The 22833-nt window shown below is 40.3% G+C and overlaps 1 protein-coding gene across 1 annotated transcript in view; it reads left to right on the top strand.

The window, feature by feature from the left end:
- Positions 1–7994: 7994 nt before the first annotated feature.
- The window catches only part of LOC310997305 (glutamate receptor 1-like), a gene marked incomplete at both ends in the record, with an annotated part of 143024 nt that continues 128185 nt past the window's right edge, over positions 7995–22833 (top strand). The window contains 2 exons of the mRNA XM_083986981.1: positions 7995–8139; positions 15692–15826. Coding sequence (XP_083843107.1) covers positions 7995–8139; positions 15692–15826 — 280 coding nt within the window. The remainder of the gene's footprint in view (positions 8140–15691; positions 15827–22833) is intronic.

Below are 22833 nucleotides of genomic sequence, written 5' to 3'. Positions count from 1 at the left end.
GCATCCACCTACGCTGCCGTTAGCCTGTTTGTCGGGTGGAGATAAATTAATTAGGCAGGGATGTGGATGAAAGAGGGTGATCATTTTCCTCTCTCTCTTTGTTTTGTCTCAGTAAATTGGCTGGTTAGAAAGTGAATAGAGAAGGATTATCAGCGTCCCCATTATTCCTTGTGTGGGCAAAACTGTGTGGGCGGGCGGACGTTTTATGATTAGAAACTGCAGAAACCCCAAAACTTTTGACGCTGTGCTTATTTTCGCCTTCGGTCCTGATAAAGAACCGTTTGGTGTTTGTCTATAAGAATGATAGTGGACAAAGTGCAGCCATTAATCATGAAATATTCAGCAAATAGGCTAATGTAACAGCTTAGATAAAAATAACCAAAGTATGAAAGAGTTATTTTAAGTGACATTAAACTTTGCCATTCAAAGCACCCAGAGGAGGAATCTTGCAGACCAGCATGGTTGCCTGAATTTTACTTTAGTTTGTTATTTAGTAAAATGTCTTGACATCTACTTGATGGCTTAAAGGGATATTCCGGCGTGAATTTAATCCATGGTCTAACACACCACACCGCATAAGATCCCCCCTCGAGAGATCAAGTCTGCCAACCGCGAACTTCTCTAGTTATAGCAACTTTAGCAAAGACCGCATGATAGCAAAACACTGCTGTCTGTACAGTATCTCTACGAGCAAACCGCCATCAAAAAAGCCACTCATAGCCACTCAACGCTCAGAACAGCACCAAACTTCAGCAACATTACAAACAGGGTCCCAGCCCATAATATGGGGCATCAAACACCTGCTGGCTTTGCCTGGTTTCTATTGAAAAGAGACGAAAACAAAACTCACCCACTCTCCTCCAGCCGTTTGCTAGTTGTGGAAAAGCCCTGAAAAGTCCGGAATCCAGTAACGCTTAGTTCCAAAAATTCATGCACGCCGGTGCTACTGTAACTGTGATAGTTTGAGCAACTCAACTCGGTTCATTTCCCTGTCAACACTTGCTACTAATTTATTGTTAGAAACAGAAAGGAAGACAGATAACGCTGATGCACTGCAAAAACTCAAAATCTTTCCAAGAATATTTGTCTTATTTCTTGTCAAAATGTTTCATTTCTAGTAAAAACTAATCTCTTTCCACTTAAACTAAGACTCATCACCTAAAAATGAACTTGTTTTTAGATCATTTTCACTTGTTTCAAACACATTTTCACTTGAAATAAGTAGAAAAATCTGCCAGTGAAAGCAGTTTTTTGTGCTTGTAATAAGGAAGAAAAACTTGCTCCACTGTCAGATTTTTCTACTTATTTCAAGTGAAAATCTGCTTGAAAGCTTAAAAAGTGTCTAAAAACAAGCTACTTTTTAATGTAATGAGTCTTATTTTAAGTACAATGAGATTGTTTTGAATAGAAATAAGACAAATATTCTTGGTGTGTGCACTCGGTAATCGACTTGTCAAGGCTTTTCCACAGCTAGCAAGCGGCTGGAGTAGAGTGGGTGAGTTTTGTTTTCGCCTCTTTCCAATATAGGCAAAGCTAGCAGGTGTTTGATGCCTCGTATTATTGGATGGGACCCTATTTGTACTGTTGGCAGACTTGATCTCTCGAGGGGGGGTCTTAAGGGGCTGTCACTACCTGATACATAGCCTAGATCCAGTGTGAGACAGGAGAAGAAGAAGACACGATGGCTGAACTTTTCGAGGAGAAACTGTGCGAGTTGGTGAGGAAAAAAATGCTGTGATGAATTTAACGGGCTTACCGACCTCTCCGCCTCTTACAACGAGTCCATTTTCTTCTTTTATTTATGATGTAGGCTACATTATCAAGATCTACTCCATAGTTGCCATATTTATTGTCATAAACCTTTGACTCTGAGCTGCCCCCTGGTGGATGTATTGGTTAACATCCATGCCAACTTAAAGGACGCATGAAAGTATGTGGGCAGTGACGGTAACAACGCTTGAAACGGACGCATACAATTTCGTCCATACGTGGAGCCTAAATGAGCCTTTACTCTGTGTCACGATGTGTTAGACAATGGGTTAAACTTACGCCGGGATATCCCTTTAAGCTGTAAAGATTCATGGTGATGTGACATTAACTTTGTTGATCCTCTGACTGTTTTTGTGTTCACTATCCACCACTTTCCGGAGAATGCCGCTGGGTGTCGCCATGACACTCCATTCCACCGTTACTGTATTGTTGATAGCATAGACTGGTTGATAGACATCGGCCGTGACGACTTTATTTATAATCATCACGTAATTTTAATGAGAACAATACGGACGAGGTTTTAGCTTTATGTCACATTTTCACGTCACTATATCACCGTTGCGACTACTCTGATGTTTATGAAGTCTATAAAACGAATTGTTGAACAAATATTTTAGATTAGCTGGGCTAACCGTTAGCTGTTAGCCGGTAGCAGTGTCAACAAACAATAACTCAATAAACGGCCCATGAAAAAAATATTTTTTCCAGCAGATATCCTAGTTCCAACATGACTGAGCTAACTGGAGTAGTTTCATGTCTGACAACAGGAGGGTTTTGACAGCTGACGTCCTGATGTTAGTTTGCTGCTGCTGTTGTAGTAATGTTTGTTCAATAATTCGTTTTATAGACTTAACAAACATCAGATTAGTCAAAACGGTTTTGGCAGCCGGAAGCCCCCACATTTGGTACCTACACCGGTGGCTAACGCTACCAGTTAGCCGCTCGCTAGAATGCTAATAAAACCGACTTCCGTTGTGGTGTGACACAATGGATCATGGGAAAATAAAGTGGTGGATAGAAGACGAGTCCTATCGACTTCCGTAATTCTGATGTTTCCTCCAGCGCCACCATGCGGTTGACTTCTGTGGATTTGAGTTTTATTGAATGGAATGTGATGGAAATTTGTGTGGGACATGCTCACAGGTACAGCAGTAATGAACACATTTGATTTCCAACCCAGTTGGTGGTAATATTCAGGTCTGAGGTTCGTAAACAGAAGGAAAACACAATGGCAGTCTGCTCATTTTCAAACGTTCATTTTAACGAAGTAGGAAAAACATTCGAACCTTAGATGTAAACTAGAAGATGGCACCGAAAAACATAACTGTCCTCTTGACCAATGACGTTGCTTAGTGACTAGTGATCAGTGACTTAAGCAAAATGGACGACACCAAATCATCTGAGATTCACTTGGGCTCAAAGTGAAACTGATGAAGTTTCAGTGTTCAAAGTTCAGTTTGAACTCACTAACTCTGGACTTTACACAACATGAAGACAAAATCTCACATGCATGGCTCATATTTTTCATGATAAACAGGATGTAAACTCGAACTATAGTCTTAGTGACGGAAGGACATAAACATAAGGAAGTGGTGACTCTAGTTTTATGAGAGTCTAACTGGTGACTGGTAATATGAGTTTAGCTTATCGATATATTTATAAAGCGAGTTGTGAGTTGTTGAGTGAGTTGTATTTGTTTTGTTTCATTGATTCTTGATGCTTTGGCAACATAGTTCTGGTAACATTCATGCTAATAAAGCCAATTTGAATTTGAATTTGATATTTATAAAGCACAAAAAAAACACCAGTGAATACAAGCCCTGGATTCAAAACCCCCAGACAAGTATCTCAAGTATTAAATGTAGAAATAGAAGGAAATTGCTCCAGTGATCAGATGATTGATTAGAGAGGAAATCAGAGGAAGCAGTCCACATGTGAGATGGATCATTTCATTTCTTTGAGTCAAAACCATGTCAGACGTTTAACATGAGAAATGATGTTCATAGACTACTGTTAGTTTCTTTCTTTCCGTTTTTGTACACTTTGCCAACAAAACACAGTCTATTAAGTCTATAAAGAGGACTGGTTTATATGGGAGAAATTTTGGGACTTTATTATCCACATATATGTGAGTAGAAATCAATACAAATATGACCGGATTTACAAATGTATATATAATTAATATAAATGTACATACATATGTGAGTAGAAATCAATACAAATATGACCGGATTTACAAATGTATATATAATTAATATAAATGTACATACATTTGTAAATATATTTTCGAGATTTTAATATAAAATATGCTTGCCTTTGTGTGTGCAGTCGTACAGTCTGCATTTGTGAATATATTTTATATATTTGTGGATCTCTGTTGTGCTCTCGTGTCTACGGCGTAATTTTGACACACTCCTACTGTGCTGCAAGATGCACAAACAAATGCATGCCGATTTGAATGTGAAGAACGGCAAAGCCCTCAATTCACGGAATGTCCACCAGATGGCAGTGTGTAAGGTATAGACCGGGCAATGGCATTCCCTAGCTGTTCAAGACAGGCTTTGGCCGATCAATATGGAGTCGACAAGTGGAACATCTGGATGGGTATGTATGACTAACAGTTTAATCATTTATGACTTTTCCTAAATCCCGTTGGTTAGGCAGAATGAAAGGTAGAAGTGGTTGTTTGTTAGCATTGAATCTAGCCAAATTGAGGGAGGTCAATGTCAGTGGCATGGCAGCCTACAAGTCAATATGTGTGTCACATTTAGCTTTTCATTCAGGACTTGATTTAATCTCAATTTATCTTCAGTGCTACACACTTCTACCGCATAGTCCCATCAGACTGATAGGCCTATGGCTGATCCTAGACCGGTGTTTTGACCCAACTGGTTTCTGATTTAACATGTTACCGCACCAAACAACAGCTGTGCTGCACTTCCGTCCGCAGATTTGTCACAAATTCACAAATCAAGCCGCAGTTCACATGTTATGAACTAGGCCTAATGGAAAAACGCTAAACAACAAGCACAGCTGCAGTTGTGATGGTGGTGCTCTGGTTGAGAAGAGCAGCACTGTCTGCTCTGCTCTTTCCCAGAGAAGCACAGCAGCGTACGTGAATTTGTCATTGCCGGTCCCGTTACGCCGCCGCCGAGCTCGGTCCCGACTCCCGTTACCGTGTCGCCGTCGCGGTGTCCGCCGCCGCTGATGGCCGCCGTTCCCGGGTTTGTCGCTGCTAATGCGGCCGGGTCCCATTGTCGTGTCCGCTGCTGCCGCGACCGCCGATCCCGCTGCTGTTGGACTGCACGGCACGGCGCGGCGGTAGCGGTGCTTAGCTAAGCTCCAGAGGGGGGCTGATGGCCGTAGGCTACATCCCAGCACAGGGTTTGTTTTGTGGGTAAGGAGCACGGAGCCTGGGCTGGAGCTCCGACTGTGGAGCTCAGCGGAGCTGCGGTACCAGGACGGTGTTCACGCGCAGGGAAGTTACAGGTACATTTCTACCACTTCAACGAGTTTAGAAACATTATTTTAAGATCGAAAACTACAAAATGGGGCTTTTAATCAGAAAGCACAAGGGCCATAACACCGGAAATATTGGTTGCAAGCGGTGGAGGATGATGGATTCTCCACCAGGTTTATGTAAACACCGCCCAACTCGAGCTTCGGCAGGGAACTGGTGATTTTAAACGGCTCATATACAGCTGCTGGTGTTGTATATGGGTCACAATTTCCCAAAAACGTCGAAGTTGTTTTTATATCTTTCTGTCTCGGCTGCTGACAGGTGATTTAGTCACTACTCGGTTGTTTCTCAATAGAGAATATTTTCAGTTTTCAGTTTCGAATGTTGTTTTTGACCGCCAGGGCCTCCGGGGAGTCACGGGACTGAAAACTATCAGAGATTCTCTAGGTTCTATCTACGTCAATGCTAGCTCCAGACCAGTCTTAATGAAGAATACTTGTTATACTTGGACTAACTAAGTTCGATACATTCTACCTTTCATTCTGCCTAACCAACGGGATTTAGGAAAAGTCATAAATGATTAAACTGTTAGTCATACATACCCATCCAGATGTTCCACTTGTCGACTCCATATTGATCGGCCAAAGCCTGTCTTGAACAGCTAGGGAATGCCATTGCCCGGTCTATACCTTACACACTGCCATCTGGTGGACATTCCGTGAATTGAGGGCTTTGCCGTTCTTCACATTCAAATCGGCATGCATTTGTTTGTGCATCTTGCAGCACAGTAGGAGTGTGTCAAAATTACGCCGTAGACACGAGAGCACAACAGAGATCCACAAATATATAAAATATATTCACAAATGCAGACTGTACGACTGCACACACAAAGGCAAGCATATTTTATATTAAAATCTCGAAAATATATTTACAAATGTATGTACATTTATATTAATTATATATACATTTGTAAATCCGGTCATATTTGTATTGATTTCTACTCACATATGTATGTACATTTATATTAATTATATATACATTTGTAAATCCGGTCATATTTGTATTGATTTCTACTCACATATATGTGGATAATAAAGTCCCAAAATTTCTCCCATAGGTTTACAGGTCGAATTTACAGTTCCAGTGGAGTTGTGGTTGTACCCTTTTTTTGGAGTGGATATATGTGTATGGATAGTTGAAGTGCAACGTTGCGGTTACTTCAGACAGTTGATGCTTATTAATGTGATTCATTTTTTTTATTTTTTTATTTTATTTTGTGTGTGTATTATACTAGATCATGTAAGGTATTGAAGTCCTATAGAATGAAATCTGAGTATAGAGAAATGGTGATGTCTGTGGTGTCTGTCAAACATTTTTTTTCTGTGGTTTGTTTATTATTAGGGAGCTACCGTTGTTTGTTCTTGTTGTGTCATGTATAAATGTATGTTTCTTATGTGTGAGTGTGAATGTTTATGTGTATGTTGTGTGTATATCGGGGATCCTAATAAAGAAAAAAAAAAAGGATTGTTTAATTTCTTTGAGTCAAAACCATGTCAAACGTTAAACATGAGAAATGATGTCTGTATGCAGCCATGAGTTGTGCGGTGTGTGGATTTAACTGTGTTGTCACCGGTTTTGTGGACTTAGAGACTGTTGCTTCTTCTTCAGCTTCTCATTCAGCACAGTTTGCCAACAAAACACAGTCTATTAAGTCTATAAACAGGACTGGTTTACCTCTGATGAAGACGCATTGCGTCGAAACGTTAGGTGTTGTGCACCTTTATTGTTATTAAATATCTGCATGTTATCGAGTACTCCAGTCGTTTCTTTGGGTTCAGTCCTCGTGAAGTGACCCAAGTACACCTTCCTAAGGACTGGTTTACAGTTCGAATGGAGTTGTGGTTGTACCCTTTGTAGCCTATATATGTGTATGGGTAGTTGAAGTGCATGGTTGCGGTCACTTCAGACAGTTAATGCTTATTAATGTGATTTATTTTATTTTATTATAGATCATGTAAGGTATTTAAGTCCTATAGAATGAAATCTGAGTATGGAGAAATGGTGATGTCTGTCAAATGTCTGTCAAATTGTGTTTATTATTAGGGAGCTGTAGTTCTTGCTGTGCCATGTAAATGTATGTTTCTTATGTGTAAGTGTGAATATTTGTGTATGTTGTGTGTATGTCAGACCCCAGGTGCTAATGGGGATCCTAATAAAGAAAAAAAAGGATCATTTACTGTAATTTCTTTGAGTCATGTCAGACGTTAAACATGAGAAATAATGTCTGTATGCAGCCGTGAGTTGTGAGGTGTGTGGATTTAACTGTGTTGTCACCAGTTTTATATGGATTTAGAGACTGTTGCTTCTTCTTCAGCTTCTTATTCAGCACAGTTTGCCAACAACACACACACACACACACACAGCAGCGCAGCAGGAGAGAGAGAGAGAGAGAGAGAGAGAGAGAGAGAGAGAGAGAGAGAGAGAGAGGGGTACAGACAGAAACGGTGAACAAACACTCAGACACCAGAGTCGACGCGGCAGCTGAGCTCTGCGCTTCAACTATGGATGTTTGATCAGAAGAGGGACTGAGAGAGACAGAAAGAGAGACAGAGGACTGACTGCCTGACTGAAGCGGACTGAAGCGGACTGGTGCCGGTGGATGTGTGTGTGAGTCTGGACCCGGGCTGAGCTGGATCGGTACCGGCCCCGGTGTGAATGTGAATGGGATTACTACGCCGGTTGTTCCGTCGGTGCTGGAGGAACCATGCGGCTGCGGAGCTCCCCGGTCCCCTCAGCTACAGTCCAGTCTGTCCCCCACCACCACCACCACCTCCTGCTGCTGCTGCCGCTGCTGCTGCTGCTCTCCGGGCTCTGCAGCGGCACAAGTTTCCCAAGTAACATCAACATAGGTGAGTGAGATAGACCCCCCATGCACCACACACCGCTCTTTGTTTCATTATCTATAGTCTACTTATAATCAATCAATCAATCAATCAATCAGGCTTTATTTGTATAGCACTTTTCATGCCCGTGGCAGCTCAAAGTGCTTCACATGTTTAAAAAAAAAAGCAATACAGGGAACACATGTTAGGGAGACATAGCCTACATAAATTCGCAAACACATACACATTCACACAATAATTTTAGAACATTGGATTTTATCGGGGAAACGCTGTCTAATACTCACTCATTTGCAGTGGGGAAAACACTAGATAAAATGAAGTAAAATAGATAGAATGAGAAGATAAGAAAGATACTAGATAAAATCGCCTCATTTCTGAATTAAGAACTCCTATTTCTAATCAACAGTAGGCGTTTCCATTCATTTATATGAGCCTATATACTGTACATAAGTGCATTAATTAGCCCGTGCGTTTATAGTAATGACGCACCGTATAAAGGTTCTGTCAACTCAAACCTTTATTTATTCTCGAAAGAAACCATTGAGGTTTTACCCTAATTTGCAATGTCGTCGAGATCACAGCAATAGGCTATTCAAAGCGAAACACAATGCACAGCACAAGTCACATATATATAGGACATAGGATAAAACACAGTTACAAAAGTTAAATACATCTGATTCATTTCAAAATTTAAAAACAGTTACAGTTACAGACTGTGGTAGAGAGGTTTGAGATGATATTTTTCATAATGTTGATAGGATGGAGGAGCATTGATTTTCTCTGTTTACTCAACAGTGATGTTTCCAGTTTCATATCCAACATTGTTGTTCATTTAAAATGTGAGAATAGATCTTTTTTTTTTTTTTTTGGAAGCCAATAAGGGATTTTAACAGCAGCACCTGTGAAAGTCATTCATTCATTCCCAATAATCCTCAGATGTTACCAGAATATTCCAGTTGTGACTTAACTCCTGTTTTGCATGTTTGTACAGTTGCAGTCAGCAGCAGCTTTTATTGATGCTCGTAGCCGGGGTTTCCCTCAGTGACTTACAGTATATTAGTATTCATAAATTCATGCTGTGACTTACAGTATTTGCCTCCAACATAAGCAACTGAAGTAGTAGGTGGAATATTGTCAGAGTGGTGTAGCTAGTAGGTGTGTTCAGCGACACAGAAATGTTGTTTCTCTCCCACCGAAGGACGAGAATCAGCACCATGGACAGAGTCATAGTGTTAATGTATAGGCATCAGCACCATGGACAGAGTCATACAGTGTTTATGTATAGGAATCAGCACCATGGACAGAGTCATACAGTGTTAGTGAAGGAATCAGCACCATGGACAGAGTCATAGTGTTAGTGAAGGAATCAGCACCATGGACATAGTCATAGTGTTAGTGAAGGAATCAGCACCATGGACAGAGTCATAGTGTTAGTGAAGGAATCAGCACCATGGACAGAGTCATAGTGTTAATGTATAGGAATCAGCACCATGGACAGAGTCATACAGTGTTAATGTTTAGGAATCGGTACCATGGACAGAGTCATACAGTGTTAATGTATATGAATCAGCACCATGGACAGAGTCATAGTGTTAATGTATAGGAATCAGCACCATGGATAGAGTCATACAGTGTTAATGTATAGGAATCGGTAACATGGACAGAACCAAAAGGCGATAATGAAGGAAATCGGTACAATGGACAGAACCAGTAGTGTTAATAAAGGATCTAGCACCATGAACAGAATGGTACAGTGTTTATGTATAGGGATCAGCACCATGGACAGAGTCATACAGTGTTAATGAAGGATTTGGTACCATGGACAGAGTCATAGTGTTAATGTATAGGAATCAGCACCATGGACAGAGTCATACAGTGTTAATGTTTAGGAATCGGTACCATGGACAGAGTCATACAGTGTTAATGTATATGAATCAGCACCATGGACAGAGTCATAGTGTTAATGTATAGGAATCAGCACCATGGATAGAGTCATACAGTGTTAATGTATAGGAATCGGTAACATGGACAGAACCAAAAGGCGATAATGAAGGAAATCGGTACAATGGACAGAACCAGTAGTGTTAATAAAGGATCTAGCACCATGAACAGAATGATACAGTGTTAATGAAGGAATCAGCACCATGGACAGAGTCATAGTGTTAATGTATATGAATCGGTACCATGGACAGAGTCATAGTGTTAATGTATAGGAATCAGCACCATGGACAGAGTCATACAGTGTTAATGATGGATTCGGTACCATGGACTGAACCACAAAGTGTTAGTGTAGGAAGCAGCGTGCTGGATGGACTCGTGCAGCGTAATTGTCTGAATCAGCAGCATGAACGGAGTCCTGCTGTGTTAACGAGGGAATCAGCACCACGGACAGAGACAAATACAGTACTGTTGTTGAATATTAACAAGTTGTGTGGCTCTTCTGTATAGTTAAATCTGTGTTTTTCTACTGTCTGATGATGAGTATACAGGCTAAGTACATACCAAGACTTACTGTGTGTGGCCAATCTACTGTAATATTCTTGTAATATACAGTAGGTCTACTGTTTTCATCTTCTGTCACTGTATAGTGTTGCCAGACTTAAAAAGTGGCAGTTGCATTTCTCAGAGCCGGTGGCGATGTGGACATTGTGTCCATTTAATCGGTATAAACAGCATAAAACCTTGAGTTAATTCATTTAGTTCATACTGTATATACAACATAAAGCGTCTGATATCATATTTGAGAAGCTGGAACTACAGAGTATTTGTCGTTTTTGTTGTAAAGAACTGAATGAAATAATAGATTGATTATCAAATCAAGCAAATGTATTTTCTGTTGATTGATTAAACGGCCGATTAACATCCACCAGTTATTCCTAAACCACCCAGGGTAGTAAGTCTCTACAGTATCTGGGGATTGTGTGTTTAATGGTTCCTATTATTCCTTCTCTGGGATCTTCCCGCCCGTGGGAGCTGGTAAACTGTTCCATATATTCTTCATCATATTTCACTTGATATATTTCCACATAACCACTAATAATTGCTCTCTACGCTGAAGCTTTTCCTGCAGCATTGGGCTCTGATTCTAACGCAGCTTCATTTATTGTTACAAATTCAGATTAGTAATGGAAAATATAATCAGGAGGATAAGACAAGAGAGGATTTTATTCAGAGCTTCTTCAGCTGCAACTTGAAAGTGATGTACACACTCATGCATCAGCAATTATAGTCGAATTATATTCTGCATATTTTACCCTGAAAGGGGCCAGCCTGTATAATGAGTGGTTTTTACTGTAAGCAATTTCTAGTGCTTACAGTGAATATTTCTGTGAATATTTCTGTAATGAAGTAGCAGTAGTGTACTGTGGTACTGCTACTTTTACTTGAGTAAAACATCTGGGTGGAAGAAGAAGCTCTTCTGCCCGTGAACCATATTTGAATGGTGACTTGTCCCTTTGATAAGAAGATTTGATTACTACAGTGAGAAATAGGTGTGATGTTCCATTTAGATAAGATCATATAATACTACAGCATGTATTATATGATTATATAATATCTCACTGTGGGGAAAAGTCCTGCATTCAAACACGTTAAAAAAAAAAAAAAAAAAGTACAGAAGTATTGTCAGCAAAATGTACCATAAGTTTTAAAAAGTAAAAGTGGTTGTTCTGCAGAAACACTCTTGTAAGAGCTTCTATTATTATATGTATGGTGTTACTGGACTTTAATTATTGATGCATCACTGTGTACGCAGCATTTTAATGTTGCAGTGGGTTGAAGTGAATGATCTGAATCATTTCACATCCAGTTGTGTTGTTTAAATGTGTAAAGTGTTATAGCACACACACACATTCCCCTCGGCATAAACAGATCAATCAGTTATGTTTCCTGTATCGGTATCAATAATTACAACACATTTTGTTCAAGTCTTTCAGATCAGATCAGCTCTTTTTGTCCCATTTGAACCGTGACTGCTCTTCTCAGTGTGGATCAGGTGTCTGAGGGCTGCAGAGCATGTCACTGCCCCGAAATTAAATTATGATGCGATTCATCGAACCACTGGTCCAAACCGTGCACTGCAGTGTTTTCACCTCTCTGGTTTTGGTGCTGATGTTAAACTAACCTGTGCTTCACCAGAATAAACGTCCTCCTGCAGTCCGTGTGCATCTGACCCTGCATACCAACCAACCGACCGACCGCTGAGCATCAGCACTAAAAGTCCGTAACACGGGCTTCACTTGGGATGTGTTTATTGAATCAGCTCGGCCTTCTGTCAGAGCAGATGGACTGCTTCCAGCCTTTATAACTCTGATGAATAAATCATATACTCTTCCAATAATATCCCTATAAAAAAAAAATCCTCATATTGTCTTGTTAGTGGTTTCCAATGTGCTAGGTGAAATAAGGAGTTATTTTACCTTCAATACAGTATAAGGCTATTTTTTTGAGTTATTCTTACAGTGGCCCTGAGAGTTCAACACTCTACAACTTCAGACAAAACCTGCATGCGAACAGACAAAACACGAACATCATCACCAGTCTGACAGCACATGAGCTTGGATGCACTTGTTTTTTTGGGTTTTTTTTTTTAACACCTCTTGACATTTGAATTTATGAAGACAGCTCGTCAGCTCCTGTTCAGTGTTGTTCATGTTGGAAAATAATCCCAACATGAGATTGTTTAGTTCTTTGGAAATTCATTATCATCATGACAGATTATTTGATGCCTACGTGTTGTCAAACTGATTGTGTTTTTCCTGAGGTTGCTGCTTTTGTTACTAGTTACCTCCAGTACTATTAAGTGCATAAAACTCATCATGAAAGAATAGATGAAAAAATGATTTAGTAGGCTATAGGCTACAATAATCTAACCAATACATCAGATTATAAATCAGATCCACCAGGTGGACCAGAGGCTTTGCATGAAATTGGCAAAATTGACAAATAAATGGCTAAAATTAGGTTTATTTTAGTCCAATATCCTTAAAAGAACTGATGTATTTTTATTTAACATACCGATACCGGTATATTTTACATTTTAGTTATCACATAAGATTGAAGCTTTTATTTTGAAGGCGTAACGTCAGAATGAGACGTAACCATAGAGACGTAACGAGTCCGCGGAGGTGTTTTTCGTGTTTGTGTCGGAGCAACAGGTTTGTCACGTCACGTAATGTATCATCATTTATCATGTGAAAGGTCAGTTTAATATATTTTAACCGTTTAAAAATGAGTTAATATCCGTAACACCCCGAGTTTGGTTAATATAAAAGAAACAGCTCACACACCAAGACATTTGATAGAAGCGGAGTGAGGGAGTGAGGTGGACTGTTCACTAACGTTAGCCTACATGTATCACTCCGCAACGGTCGTTTTTAACGGTTCAAATATGAAAAATTGCTCCAGAAAATAAATAAGATTTGAATGTAACGTTAACGGTGAGTGGTCTAAAACCGTCTAAAAACCTAGTTTTATAAGCTGGTTGTGTTTGTCAGGAAAATGTTTGGGTTGCTTAGCAAAGTTGATCACTTTTTCACTAAGTACACTAAAATTGGGTTAGTCAAAGATAACTCTATTTACGGTTTATAAACCGTCTTTGGTTTAGCTCGTAGCTCTGTTGCTAGCATCTTTTGCTAAGCTAACGTTACAGCAAAGATATTCAATAAATGGAAAGATACTTCATGAGCGGCTGCTCCAATGATATGAAATGGTTACACTTCCTGTCTCTCTAAATGGGCGTGGCCAACCGTCACCCCACCTCGTCTGTGAACGTGTGTGTGGATTTATAAAATTTTTAGGTAGATGAAAGTGAGATATTTATTTTTTCTTATGATAACATTAAATATTTGCACTACTAACAGTAATATTTAGCATGACAAAAATAATTTAAATCATTTTCACGGGAGTTCGCGGCCGTTTGTTTGACGTTGCCTAGGAGATCGGTGCCAAATCTCGCGAGAGTGTGTCGTAGAGACAGAGACAGGTCTGGAACAAAGTGGATTTTCTCCGGATTTCTCCGTCTGAAAATTACCATTTTGGTGTCAAACCGTTCAGAAGAGATGTGGCTTGTGAAAAATGAGTCCAAAATTTGCTTCAGTGACCGTGGGGAGAAAGGCCCGACCATAATCGGTGTTCACATTAAATTGTCCCATAGGAATCAATACACTCCAAGCTGCCTCTGGTCTCTCTAAAGGGGCGTGGCCGTGCAGAAGCCCACGTGACATGCATACAGGAAGCTGACTCTCATGAAAGGTCTTGGTTTATAAACCGTCTTTGGTTACAGTAACGTTCGGTTTGACTGGTCGCTGTTTTGGGAAGTTTAGTTGTTACCCCGTGAATTTAGTAACGACTTGACTCTAGAAACGGGTTCAAAGGGTTTGATAAGTGTTTATTGTGCAGTATTCGAGAAAACACTATTTTATTTTATTTAATTTAATGCTTAATGCTTCAGTCGGAGCAGATGAGCAGATGAAGGATCTGAACCAGAAGAATTAGCCTAACGTTAGCAAAGTAAAGCAAACATGTCCTCAGCCTGGCTTTTTCATTTTATCTCAATAATGTTGTAGGTTACATCCATTCTTTTTAATCTGTCCTGCAGTTTTTTCCCTTATACTTGTTTATTTTAGCTTTATGAATCTATTTTACTGTGTCTTCTTCTCTAACTAACCTGTACCATTGTTGATAAACGAGATAACGTTTTTCCCTGTGTTGTTAAATCATGTAGAGAGACTGGTCAAAGCCGTTAAAATGGCTTAATTTTTTGTTTTTAAAACATAAAAATGGGAAGTTTTGCCAAATTCAGCAAAGGGCCAGGAGTTATAGCAGGTGAGCTCCTTCAGGAACCTTGGGACTGTGTTGGACAAATCTTTGACCTTCACATTTACAAAACAGCTCAGCAAAGACTCTTCCTGTTGCACAAACTAAGGCATGTTGACGTCAGCCAATGCACCAGTCACTTTTAATATTGTATCCTGATTTTAGCACTTAGGCGTCAAAAAACAAGACAAAGATCTCCTAAACAGCTTGACTGGGCAGTTTGATTACAGGCTGCAAACAAACTGCCTCAGTAACAAAATACTAGCTGACAACAACCGTCCTCCTCTACATCAATACTTTCAGGACAAAGGTTCAGAGGCGGCTGTGCAAAGAAAAACATCTACAGAAAAGCATTCACTCCCGTTACTATAAAACATCTTAATCAGAGAGGACAGACAGTCTTTATATCTATTATTGTCTCTCAGCCCTCATCTGGTGCTCATTTTCTTTTAACATAACTTTAATGGTGTAAATGTATTTTTGTGTGACTTTGATGTTATTTTTTTTTTGTTGTACTTGATTTCTTGCACATGTAAGCCAAAGATAAATGCCTGCCTTTTGCAATTGGTAGATGAGAAAGTATTTTCTATTCTAAAACTCAAAAACATTGACTTTACCCTCCAAAAGTCACATTATAAACAGTTATTTTGCTCATACTGTATGTGCATTTGAACAGGAAGTAATAACCTGTAAATGTGTGTGTGTGTGTGTGTGTGTGTGTGTGTGTGTGTGTGTTGAACAGGAGGCCTTTTCCCCACCGGCTCCCATGAGTACGAGGTGTTTCGTTTTGCTCTGGCGCAGCACCAGGACATCCCCAAGCTGGTGCCGCAGGTCGACATGGTGGACACGGGGAGCAGCTTCGCCATGACCTACGCCTGTAAGTCCACAAACAACCTCGGAGATGCTGAAAGCTCTGGTTTTAACTGGCATTGACATAAAACTGTGGTTTTCCATCCAAACATGTACTGCTGTGTTCAGATTGGATGGCTTTTCTGGACACATCGTTTCATAAAGTCTTGTTTTCTGATAATGGATGAATTCATTATGGTAGAATTCAAATAGCAACAACATGGCCAGATGCAGTATGTGAACCCCTGGAGCTAAGCTGCTGTGTTTGGTAAAGCTGAACTATGTCTCAATGCACAGCTGTAGACGCAGCGCTGTGAGGCTACAGAGATGTCGTGTACATGCTTGTTTCCCCAAAAGTCATGTTTTATTCCTTCATGTTGTTGGCAACAGTCAGAGTAGCAGTAGCAGTAGCAGCCATGTTGTTGTTTCCAGGTTGTGTGTCCGTCTCATTCTCATAGAAAACGATATCTCAGTGAAGGATGTTCACTTGGACTCAATGTAGTGATTAGATTTTGGTGGTCGATGGTCAAAGGTCAAGGTCATCTTAAAAAAGCAGCTTTGGCGTTGTGAATGCAAGATCTCAAGAGCAAGAGTCGTGTTTAATTCTATTATTTGATGATTTGTGTTTATTTAAGGTGAAGAAAAGGTGTTAAAGGACAATTTCAGGGGAAATTCAACCCGGGGGGGCTCTAGTTTCCTAATATTTTAGCTCTAACACAGTGAATCATCAGATTTTCTTTTGAATGTCTCCTGTTCTGCAGTAGTTCTGTCTGTCCCTGCATCGCCACAGCAGCGTATACTGGGAGCGGACGGATGTTAGGCTGTTTAGGTTGTTTACATCCCATAAAACAGACAACGTCATACACAGAGGGGTTTGTTCATTTCAAGAAGGACGACATGTTTGTGAACGCAGCTGTAATACAAAGTCTCTGACTCTGACTTTAACAAACCTACAGACTTAAATGTTTCTTTAACGTGGCAGTTGTCGTGCTGGTTCCTTATTCAGCCTGTACAGTCGCTGCCGTCGTCTCAGGTGATGTAACATGTTGTTTCCTGGTGTAGTTTTGGTTTTGGACGGTGAAGTCTTGTTCAGGTGTGTGGTCCATGTCACCTCAGACTGTGTGTGTGCTGCAGGTCGTCCTCACCGTCACGGGTCGATGAGTCGCTCCTCCGACTTCCAGACTCCATTCAGCAGAGCAGGGATTGAGGGACAAGGGAAGTAAATGAGGGCTGGCTTTAAAAAAGAGCAGACAGCTGCAGTAAATGGACGTAAAGACCGGAGGGAGCTCGGCGCTAAATGGACTCTGGCTCCGGGGAGAGTTGAGTACAGTACAGTAGCTGTGGAGAACAATGTGCTGACCTTGTTTTGTTCTGGATTCAACCAGCCCGGCCTCATTACACCTGTATTTAAATCTGCATGTGTAATAATGACGCTCGGTTTAACAGACCGACATTAGTGGTGGCTTCATCTGAAAGCTGGCAGATTCAGGCTGGCGCCCCAGAATGGCAGAGATGCTGAGGTCATTACTCAACGTCTCCTCCTGACACCAAAAAGACTGTACCTATGAATTATTTAGATTTCATTTATATTTTCCGCAAGACTTCTTTAAATTGAGTCATATTTTTAATTCTCTGCAAATAGGCGTCTAGTGTTAATTTAGGGCTGCAACTAACAATTATTTTCATTATTGATTAATCTGTCAGTCATTTAAACGATAAATCGATTAGTTGTTTGGTCAATAAAATGTTGAAAAATGTCAATCAGTGTTTCCCAAACCACAAGACGACGTCCTCTAATGTCTTGTTTTGTCCACAAACCAAAGAGAGACTCAGTTTATTGTCATAAAGGAACAAAGAAACCAGAAATATTCACATTGAAGAAGCTGAAATCAGAGAATTTGGACTTTTTTTCTTTAAAAAAAACTACTCAAACCGATTTTTCGATTAATTTAATAATGGATTATTGTTGGATTAATCGATGAATTCTTGCAGCAAACACTGTAATTCCTCTGTTCAGCATTTTATTAGCAATACAACCATAGTTTATATCAAATAACACAGAGGAAATCTTTAAAACTGTTCCTAAATGATGTAAATGTTGTATAGTCTTTTATCTTCCTGACCGTTTTGGCATCACATTATTTATTCTATTATATCAGAAGGAGACGTAAATCGTTAGGAATAAATGTCAGAATTTTATGTCTTCAGGTTTCATCATCAAACCTTCAAACTGTGGTGAAACTGAGACCTGAACTATCCAACGAGTCCTGGTAGAGAGATTCTGGATCTTGGCCTGATTCTGGAAACATTTTAAAAACAATACAAAAAGTTTTAATGGTTTAATATAAACTTCCCCTCAGGGCTTCAGCTGCTGCGTCTTCAAGATGAAAACTGAGTGTTGCTGCGTCTTGTGGAGGTTTTAGTGGCGATTTGAGCTCCGATGTTCCTTAATGACGTGCGCTCACGTTTAGGTTTTACGGCCCAGCGGCGGCTTCGGAGTCCCAGAACGTGATTCAAGCTCGTGGCTGATGGTTCTGTTTGTTTTTTTTAATCAACAAGTATTGTAACAAGTGTCTGAGAAACTGCACAGGAGGAGGAGGAAGAGGAGGAGGAATCTGACAGAATCTCTTCCTTTGATTTGGTCTGATTGGAGGTTTGATAGTGAAAGAGTTTTCAGGAAGTTTAACCCGACTAGAGCTGCAACAATTAATCGATTTATTAAATTAATCATCAACTATTCTGATAATCTAATAATCGGTTTGAGTAGTTTTTAAAGAAAAAAAGTCCAAATTCTCTGATTCCAGCTTCTTAAATGTGAATATTTCTGGTTTCTTTGTTCCTTTATGACAATAAACTGAGTCTCTCTTTGGTTTGTGGACATAACAAGACATTTGAGGACGTCATCTTGTGGTTTGGGAAACACTAATTGACATTTTTCAACATTTTATTGACGAAACAACTAATCGATTCATCGTTTAAATAATCAACAGCTTAATTGATAATGAAAATAATCGTTAGTTGCAGCCCTAAACCCGACAACGTGAAACATCCTGATCAGAGCAGTCATTAGCCGTGATGCCATATGTCAACTATATCATTATCATGTGTGCGTCTTCTAACCGTAGGAGGAAATAAATAATTGATCTCCTGCTGATTGTTGCCCTTATTTCACCTGATCAGATGTAAATTAATTTATAACCATTATATGATGACATTAAGTATTAATTCTGGATGTTTTGTTGATGTTCTGTCTATCTCCGTTAAAAGTAACTTACCATAAAAACTATGGACCGTCCATTTCTTTGTGGGGGAGTAAACCTACAAAATCAGCAGGGGATCGAATACCTCATTCAGTTCTGACGAAGTTAACACTTAAACTGTAACTTAAACTGCATATTAGTAGATAAATTAGAGTCAATTCTGTGCTAATCATTCGCCCTAAAGTATGATTTATAATATTTCTGAGTATCAAGTACCAGCAGAACCAGAATTCGCTTATTATTTCTCCTTCAGTCGCTAAGCGTCGCACACACATCACAGATATCAAACCGTTCCACCACCTGCATCCTGTTTCCACTAGTCTTGCTTTATTCTGAAAGTCCTGGCAGGAAGTTGTGTTTCCGCTCCATTCACTGTCTTCACGCTCCTCATCCACAATCCTCCTGGGTCGCGACTAATCTCATATAATTATAATAACAGAGTTAGTATAGAGGAATCATTTGGACGGAACTGTTTGTTTTCTTTTTAATTTACAACCTCTGGAAAAAATCAATTCAAAACGGAGAAAGATGATTTTCACACAGGTTTGTCAGTCGATCATTTCCATTTCTGCACAGGAAACGGTTCATTTTGTAATTACTTCCATCTTTTATTTCCCCCCGGTTACTGAATATAAGTAAAATTTATTTCCCTGTTGTTATGACAGTGACGTCTTTGCTCTTTTACACTGAGGCAAACAAAACAAACCCCACATGAACTCACCAGCACCATGCTGTGTGTCTGTGCTGAGTAATGTCATGCAGGTATTAAACTGTTGTGTAGTCGTTAATGTTATGTTAATGGATCATTATTGAGCTGCCGGCCAATTAGAGTCACCTGTGGCCAGATGTGGGTTCAGTCCAGTTGTTTCCTGATGAGAACCTGTGTCCTTTGTGTGTGTGTGTGTGTGTGTGTGTGTGTGTGTGTGTGTGTGTGTGTGTGTGTCAGTCTCGGTCTCTGCTCTCACACATGTTTGTTTTTGTAGCTGCTCTGCTCCGACTGTGGAGTCGGTCTCACAGGAGGCAGAGCTCAGTCTGTTTTACATTTTACACAACAACAGACGAGGGAGGAAACAACAGACAGAGGGAGGGAGGGAGGGAGGGGGGGGGGTCGTAGTGAGAGAGGAGAAGGAGAAGAAGGAGAGAAGCAGAGCAGTGTTTATTTTACCAGTGAATCCAAAGAAAATACATTTAAAATCATCTGAAAAATACAAACTAAACTCAACTTGTGTATTAAATCCAACCTGTTTGAGCAAATGTTTCAGCTCTGTCAGTTTAAAGTCTCTGATGTCATTTAAAGTGACGTCCCTGCTGTTTCACTTTGTGTGACAACACAACGCAACTGTGCTCACATGTTGTGTGTGTGTTAATGATGAACAGACTCGTATACAACAACACAGATCAGTTTAAACAGTTTATGTCTAAAATCTCTGCAGGACCTGGAGCAGCGAGGTGCAGGATGGATGAGCTGTGGTGGATGGTCGATACTGAACTCGTTTTAGATTAATTCATTTTTAAAGAGCCAGAAGACTCATAGAAAACCTGCAGCTAGACGATTATTTCAAGGCAGACGGGTAGAAACAAAACCTGCAGTCCAGTCGGGACGCAGCTTCACTGGAGTTTATCTAGTTTAGTTTTAAAGGTACATTGTGTAGGAATTCCTCCCATCTAGAGTTGTGGTTGTATATCACAAGCAACTCAATCGTATTTTTCATGCTGCATTCACGTGAAATTGGGCAGACGGCAGACGGACGACAGCCGCTGCAGGTAACGGCATAAACAAGCCTCTATGTAAACAAGTGGTCCGTCAGCACGAGGCAAAACAATACATGTGACAATATGTTGTCATGGCGATGTGGTATTGTTTTACCGGCTTTCTCTGGACTTCTGTGACTAAAATGACATCTGGGGCCGTATTCACAAAGCCTTTTATCTTACCGCTAGGAGTGCTCCTAACTCGCACTAAAAGTTTTTACGTAGGAGTTTTTTCTTAAAAGCTATTCACAAAGCCGCTGAGACCTACTCTTACTAAGGATAAATCACTAAGAGCAAACTAAGAGTGACGCCCTGGTGACGCCCGTTGCTATGGATTACGTCAATTCTCGTGCACGAATTCGAGGCGCTCAACACGGTGATTGGTTGTTGAGTGCCCAGACTGACAACAAGTTTAGTTTACTGGAGGAGCTGCCCTATCACGTGAGCTATTACTACTAACAGATGTGTGTGTCTAGCGCACCCACCAACTTTTAAAAAATATTTTTGGCTCACATCAGCACGACTGCATCGCAGCGGTCGCAGTTTCCTCGGTCCGACCGTTGTGACGCCGATATTGGAAAAGTCCGTCACCGTCACTACTCCCGTTTTATAGCGAAAATGTTGTAGATGACAAAAAAAAAAAAAAACACCGACAAAAAGGCACTTTGGGCATCAATGGGCAAAGGGGCAGGTGCTCCAGCTCCCCCCTCTGCAGCAATTCGCAGTCCTCCATACATTTGCCTGGCTGCAGCCATTTCTGATTCTTTGTGAATAGGTCTTACTGAGTTAGGAGTCCTCACCAGGACTTTTAAGCTCTCCCAGACTTAGGAGCTACTTTTAGGCCTAAAATACTTTGTGAATTACTCTTATTTTAAAAAACTAGGAGTCCTAAATTTAAGACTGACACGCCCACTTTTTTTAGGTGTTGCTCCTAAATTCGGCCCTTAGGAGCTACTTTTAACCTTAAGATTCTTTGTGAATACGGCCCCTGGTTTGTTAGCGACGGCCGTCTGCCCGACTGCAGGTGAATGCAGCATCAGTGTAACGCTCCATTCCTTCTCACTGCGTTACCGCGGTGACTTTTCACAGACGCCACCTCCACCTGAGCCGACAGCTCCGGTGTCTCCGCTGAGTTTCCGTGGTTTCCTACCGTCACGCTGCCACTGAACGTAAAAACATGGCGACACCACATGACAGCAGCACCGAGCTTACCCGCTCCATGGAGATATGAATGATATGAACGGCTCATTCAGAGCTGAAAGGAACACTTCACTTTGTTGATGGGGGGATTACTGGTTAATGAAAAACAGACTGAAGAACCAAATAATCCATTTTCCTGAATAGATAACAGGAGAAGTTACACAATGTCCCTTTCATAACAGAAGGACTGTAACACCTGGAACAGCTGCACAAAACACCTCAAGGCTTCTACTTGTGTCTTTTGTGACTTTAAAGGTTGGATTTCTCCGTAGTGACCTTCACGTGAATGGAGATGCTTCCTGAACTCTGTCGTCCTCCAGCTTCACGTCCTCAAACACAGACTTCATAGAGTCTTCAAGATTTATTGTGTTGTGACTTCCTGTGTTTATTTTTAAAGACGAAGAAGAGAAAACAAAAATAGTTTAATGTTGAGATGTTTTTTTCATCTATATTTAGTTTCTGTGGATCAAACTACATCATCACGCCATGGTTGTGGTTTTTCTTAGTGTTAAGGTTTGTTGCTGTGTAAAAGCAGTTTTGGATCGAAGTTTCAAACCTTTTACAAGAATGTGTGGTGGTTCCCTCGGGGTGAGCCGTACTCAGTTAGAAAATAACTTGAGATGCCCATGCCTAGTAAATAACGTGACCGGACCTCGATCCTCGAAATAACAGCTAGAGCTGCAACAATTAATCGATGAATCGAACAATAATCGATTTTTAAATTAATTGTCAACTATTTTGATAATCGAATAATCGGTTTGAGTAGTTTTTAAAGAAAAAAAATGTCAAAATGTTCTGATTTCAGCCTCTTAAATGTGAATAT

This window comes from Trachurus trachurus, assembly GCF_905171665.1.
Source record: "Trachurus trachurus genome assembly, chromosome: 14".
In the NCBI taxonomy this organism is placed as follows: domain Eukaryota; kingdom Metazoa; phylum Chordata; class Actinopteri; order Carangiformes; family Carangidae; genus Trachurus; species Trachurus trachurus.
The sequence above is the reverse complement of the archived record's forward strand: the minus strand, read 5'-3'. Positions and strand labels throughout refer to the sequence as shown.